The sequence below is a fragment of the Ascaphus truei genome, chromosome 10 (assembly GCF_040206685.1).
Source record: "Ascaphus truei isolate aAscTru1 chromosome 10, aAscTru1.hap1, whole genome shotgun sequence".
NCBI lineage: Eukaryota > Metazoa > Chordata > Amphibia > Anura > Ascaphidae > Ascaphus > Ascaphus truei.
In genome coordinates, this window is record NC_134492.1 from 36,753,938 (window position 1) to 36,759,955 (window position 6,018).

Sequence of the window (6,018 nt, forward strand, 5' to 3'; positions counted from 1 at the left end):
GGGAATGTGGGAAGAGGATTCCATTTGGAATAAGAATCCAATTGGTGCGAACCTGTTCCTCTGGGACCGATTTATAGACGATATAGTATTTATCTGGGATGGAGATGAGGACATTTTAAATGGTTGTATTAATTATACAAATTCGAATAATTTCAATTTGAAATTTACCCATAGGTTTAGTCATGAACAGATCTGGTTAATTATATTAAAAAAATAAATGGTGTTATTAATACCAAGATGTTTTATAAAAAAAACAGTAACAATAACAGTTATTATGATTACTATTTATTTATAAGGTGCCAACCTATTCTGTAACACGGTACAATATGGTTGGACTAACAAAACAAAAAAATAACAAACATTAACATACATTGTTACACTAGGTAAGGGGGGCCCTGTACCAAGGAGCTTACAATCTATAAAGAACGGTAAGTGGTAACATAGGGTAGAATAGATAAGGATAGAAAGGTTCATGTTTTTTGATAGCTGCGTGTTATTTTAAGGAGTTGATGTTGGTGGAAGAAGTGGGATTATGCACATAATCCAGTGTTTCCCAACTCCAGTCCTCAGGGAACCCCAACAGGTGAGGTCTTAAGGATATCCCTGCTCCAGCACAGGTGGCTCAGTCAAAATGACTGAGTCCCTGATTGACCCACCTGTGCTGGAGCAGGGATATCCTTAAGACCTGACCTGCTGGGGTTCCCTGAGGACTGGAGTTGGGGAACACTGACATAATCAGTTCAAGATGTCACCATCCAAGGTGGATTAGAAATAAACTGTATTGTCAGTTCCGAGGAATAAGATGGAACTGCACACAAGAAAGAGATGTTTTAACAGCAATCAGAGATTTTAAAGAACCCATTCCTAGAAGAATCCACAGAGAATATGATGCTAAAGTTTTGAACAAAGATTTATTTATTTTTAAGAGCAAAGGCGCTAAATAGGAATTCTTTTAATGCAAAAAAAAGCTAAAGATACAACATTTTTTAATAAGGGAATTATCTCTTTCGTTACACAATACAATAAGATTAAGAAAATCATTGAGAAACATTGGAGCATTTTAAAACAGGATGAATTTCTCAAGAGTTACATTACAGATCAGCCAACAGTCATTTTTACGAAAGCACCGTGTCTTAAGAAAAAAAACCTAGCCCTTATCTAGTGAGATCGCAAGAGGGAGAGAAGCCAAGAAAGTGATTACAGGAAACGTGATGAGGAAAATGATGGGTAGAGAAGGCTTTTTACATTAGGGCTTTTTTACTAGTCTTTTTAAACTGAAAGATAAAAATGACACGTGTGAGCACATTCACATGTTTCAGGCAGGTCTGCAACCCTGCCTTCCCCCATTATCTCTTAGCATACAATGTTTCTACTGCCACCAGGGATTCTGGGTAATGACATGCAAATGAGCACACAGTGTGTCACATTTAGCATCTTGTCCGTTTTAACATGAACCTCTATAAGCTTATGCCTGCCGCATTAAGCAGCTTCAGCCCAGCCTGGGTTAGAGAAGTGCAAAGCCATTAAACCTGCTCACAGACAGTGGTTCAAACATTTGGGTCTCCTCAAGGTGATGCTGGTTACACTGGCTGTGCAAGGTGAAGCTGGACGCGGTTTCAACCGCACATTAAATACATTTACAGGGGGTAAAAAAGTTACAAAAACCCTCCTGCGTACGACAAATAAAAGTGCCACGTGCGCACACATTCACACGCCTCACACAGGCCGGCCACCCTGCGTCTCCCCGCAGTGATTAAACTATCAAAGCATTTCAATGTAATAAGATAAGGGAAGCATTTGAGATTGCCCACTACACACACTGCTGGAGTAACTTTGCCGTCTCTACGCTGAGATGTTGTTGGCTATTAGATCTTTTAGAATAAGAATATTAGAACGTTATAAATATTTGCAAAGGTCTCGAGTCACCAGTGGCGGATTTAACATTTTGCCGCACACAGGCGCTTACCTTCTTGCCGCCCGCTCCTGCAGTGCGTCTCTCCTTCTGCGGCGTCAAATGATGACGCGTTTCCATGACCGAGCGATTCCGCGTGACGTCACCGTGTCATGGCAACACGTTGCCGTGTGGCGTCGCAGGGTCATTTGATGCCGCAATGCTACAGAAGAAGGGCAGCGCGCAGGAGAAGATAAGAGACCTTGGCAGAGGCCCTACGCTCTCCCCCGGCAATCAGTGGGGAACCATGCAGTGCCTCTGTATATGGGGAAAAAGAGAAAATGTTGTTGTCCCCAAACCCAGGCCTGTCGGGCCTAATGGGAATCTGCCCCTGCGAGTCACATGATGTATCTAGGCATTGTAAGACATGCCATGATTTGAAATATAAGGGTAGAGATTTTATCAAAGAAAATTGGAGCGGTGGGGGGTGATAGAGTGAAAATATTATCACATTCTGGATCCATAGATTATGGATTATTAGGGTCTTAATGTAGATATAGATCCGGGAGCTTTTATACAGATCCAAAAGAGACGTTTATAGTTTGTTTTTTGTAAACCGAAATGCAGTGTATTTTTTTCTGGGACTTCATGTCAATATTTTAGATTGAATGTATGTGTTATTTCTGATGTGCTTTTTATGATGTACACATGTGGAATATAGAGAATATACAGTATATGGATAAATTACTTATACAGTATTATTTATAGATGTGTTGTAATTTTATGCTTTTACGCTATATCCATATGTGTACACCTGAGGAGGGTATATGTTAATATTTTAAGAAGATATTTCATTTTATACAAATTCTAATGTATGTTTTCCATTTTTCTATATATTTAGGTCCGATCATAAATATTTATTACAATCATAAATGTTATTTATTTTTAGTCACAAGATGTGAACTACATTAATATTACAGTGTAAATGCGCCATTTTTTTAAATCCGTTTGAATAAAAACCATTACATTTTTCAATCATGCCAATATTGTATATAAAGCCCCCAATGAAGGGTTAACCATGTTACTCCTGAAGAAGCCCCCAGGTGAAACGCGTTGAGCGGAACAGCAGAGATCCGTGGATGCTAGTTGAAGACCTGTAACCAGAAGCACAGAACCACCAGCGGTACCGGATCGCACAGACGAACTGATCTCTCGGAGCGTTGGAAGGGTCTCTCATAAGTTCCACGTAGGACGTATCTTTTCCCTTATTTGCCGAGCTGTGTTTATGTTACATATATATTGTGAGGGCAATGATTGTAGATATATATGTGAATTTAAATAATTGAACATTCTACACTATATTCTATAACTTTGTCTTCATTGTTGGATCCTTGCTACATTTCTCAGTGCTACTGATTACGGGGAAAGAATAAAAAAAACTACCAGAAGTGGATAACCAAAGGAGATTTAATAATACATGAACTCATTGTGAGTGCATAGAGGGAAAGTGTCTTTAGTATATAGTACTTGGAACGATTATACCAAATTCATCTTCTTTCTTTTCTTAATCCATGTGATTGCACTCCCTGGTTTGCCAAAAATCCTCGTTCAGAGAACTGATGGGATAGCTTTGATGGTTGAGAAGCAACATGGAAGTACAACAAATGACATTTGTAATGGTGATATATATATATATATATATATATATATATATATATATATATATATATATATATATATATATATATATATATATATATATTACCAGATGGTGGATCCGGAAAAGAGAGACAGCACACAATCAAGTAGTAGAAACAACTGTATTGATGTACAGGCATACCCCGCATTAACGTACGCAATGGGACCGGAGCATGTATGTAAAGCGAAAATGTACTTAAAGTGAAGCACTACCTTTTCCCACTTATCGATGCATGTACTGTACTGCAATCGTCATATACGTGCATAACTGATGTAAATAACGCATGTGTAACGGGCTCTATAGTCTCCCCGCTTGCGCACAGCTACGGTACAGGTAGGGAGACAGTATTGCTGTTCAGGACGTGCAGACAGGCGCATGCGTGATCTGCCGTTTGCCTATTGAGCTAGGTGTACTTACTCGCGAGTGTACTTAAAGTGAGTGTCCTTAAACCGGGGTATGCCTGTATAAGGAAACAGGCACTGCATCCAATGTTTCGGTCAGCTAAACGTGACCTTCCTCGGGGATGTGCGCACCCCATCTGGTAATATCTGTTTTCTATGTGCATATGGGATAAGCATCAGTTTATTTCTTGCTTACGGTGTGCCTTCTGCCCTTGTTCGTTCTATATATATATATATATATATATATATATATATATATATATATATATATATATATATATATATATATATATATATATGTTAAATGTTATATTTTTTGCTCACTATATACTTGGGAATTAATATCCTTTCTTTAATATTTATTTAAATAATACATCTTTTATATGTATCACTTATTTCCCTTGGTCTTTGTATATATTTAAGTAGGGCCTCTTAAATATGGTTGGGATTTTATATTGGGGTCAATGTATGACCACCTTGCCCACTGCACCAAGGTAACCCCTGATCATGCAAGTCCTAACTTCTAAAGCAAGTCTTATTTAGGAGAGAAGCAGTAGGTATTCCGTTCAGAAGACATGGTAAGAATAAATGATATGATAAGTTAGGACTTGCCTGATCTGGGGTGACTTGGCGAGTCGGTTTTGGTTTAACGCCTATTTTTCATTTGATCCGAGTTGAGTAAATCTAGGCCTATGTGTTGTAGCTCTGCATGGTTAGGCCGCGTTCCATAGTCCACGCGACGCAAACAGAAGGTTGTACCTCAATGAGGACGGCCATGAAGCGCGCGCATGGAAGAGCGAAGGCGCGACCGTTTGTTTTTCGCTGGATGACATTTTTAATTTGATCGTGCGACGGCTGGTTCACGTGCGTGGTTCAGCCAATGAGGGTGAACCGCTCACGTGACGGCCCCGCCTCCGTCATGCCTCCCCGTAGCGCACGTCATAGGAATCCTACAGGCCACGGATCGCTCCTCTTACAGGCGCGTGTGATGCCGTGCGCTGAGTCGCGCACGTCTACTATATCCGTGGTGTAAGTGTATGTATATATAACAGACTTACTGTATGCAACATTCTGATATATATCCATACTGTATACCTTAATCAATGGGAACGGGTAGCTATCTCTCCTCTGGTCTGACCCCCATCCCTTGCTCACCTTCTCTGCATCGTGCAGGGCTCCCGTGACAAGGTGGCAGCAGCCGATGTTAAAGCAGATCTTGGCTCGAGGGTCCGTGATGGAGGTGAAAGAGTGGAGTGCACCGGTCCAGTCCCCTTTATCAGCAGCGGACACCCCCTCACTCCAGAGGCGCATAATCTCAACTAGAGCCATCTGGAGAATCACACAGGAGCCCTTTAAATGTATCTGGTGTATGCGGTCTGTGTGTGTCCCTGTGCTGTGTGTTTGTTGATCTGGTCAGCAAGTCTATTTGGGCCTTTTGCTCTGTGTGTGCCACTTGTCCCTAAGTCTGAGTCTGTTTGTAAAAAGCTCTCTCTGTGACCCTGCTCGGCATCCCACTGAGTCTTCTCTCCCCGAATGTGATGTTGTCAGAATGTGTCCATGGCACAAGAGGAAGCAGTGACACACCTCACATTAACTGTCTGAAACAGATTCTGAAACTAGTGTTATGTGAAAGTACTTCCCCAATTCAGTCACTTTTGCTCCACGCTCTCCACACAGATAAATACACGGCAGGTTTTTATTGCAATGTAGAAAAGAGAGTTTGTAGTGGTATAAGTGCTCAAGCGCTGGATCCTTAACATGTAAATGCACTCAATATTCCGCATAAACAGAGGCACAGGGCATGAGGCTAGTGGTACTGTATATAATCAGTAGAGACAGCAAGTGTATGGCACGTTCTATAGTGCCGCGCGCGTAATTTTAGTTGGCTGACATCAGTCAGCCTTTCTATAGAAGGGCCGCGCGCGCACGGCAGGGAGAGGGGAGCCGACAGACAGCGGCGAAGATGAAGAAATTCATCTTTTCGTGCAGCTACCGGCTCTGAAATGTATGTATATGTGTGTATGTAT

The 6,018-nt window shown here is 41.1% G+C and overlaps 1 protein-coding gene across 2 annotated transcripts in view; it reads right to left on the bottom strand.

Annotated features, from left to right (window-relative positions):
* The window catches only part of NCF2 (neutrophil cytosolic factor 2), a 32,594-nt gene extending 27,049 nt beyond the window's left edge, over positions 1-5,545 (bottom strand). For both annotated transcript variants that reach the window (XM_075616583.1, XM_075616582.1), the window contains exon 1: positions 5,147-5,545. In XM_075616583.1, coding sequence (XP_075472698.1) covers positions 5,147-5,320 — 174 coding nt within the window. In that variant the 5' untranslated portion in view covers positions 5,321-5,545. The remainder of the gene's footprint in view (positions 1-5,146) is intronic.
* Between the last annotated feature and the right edge of the window lie 473 nt (positions 5,546-6,018).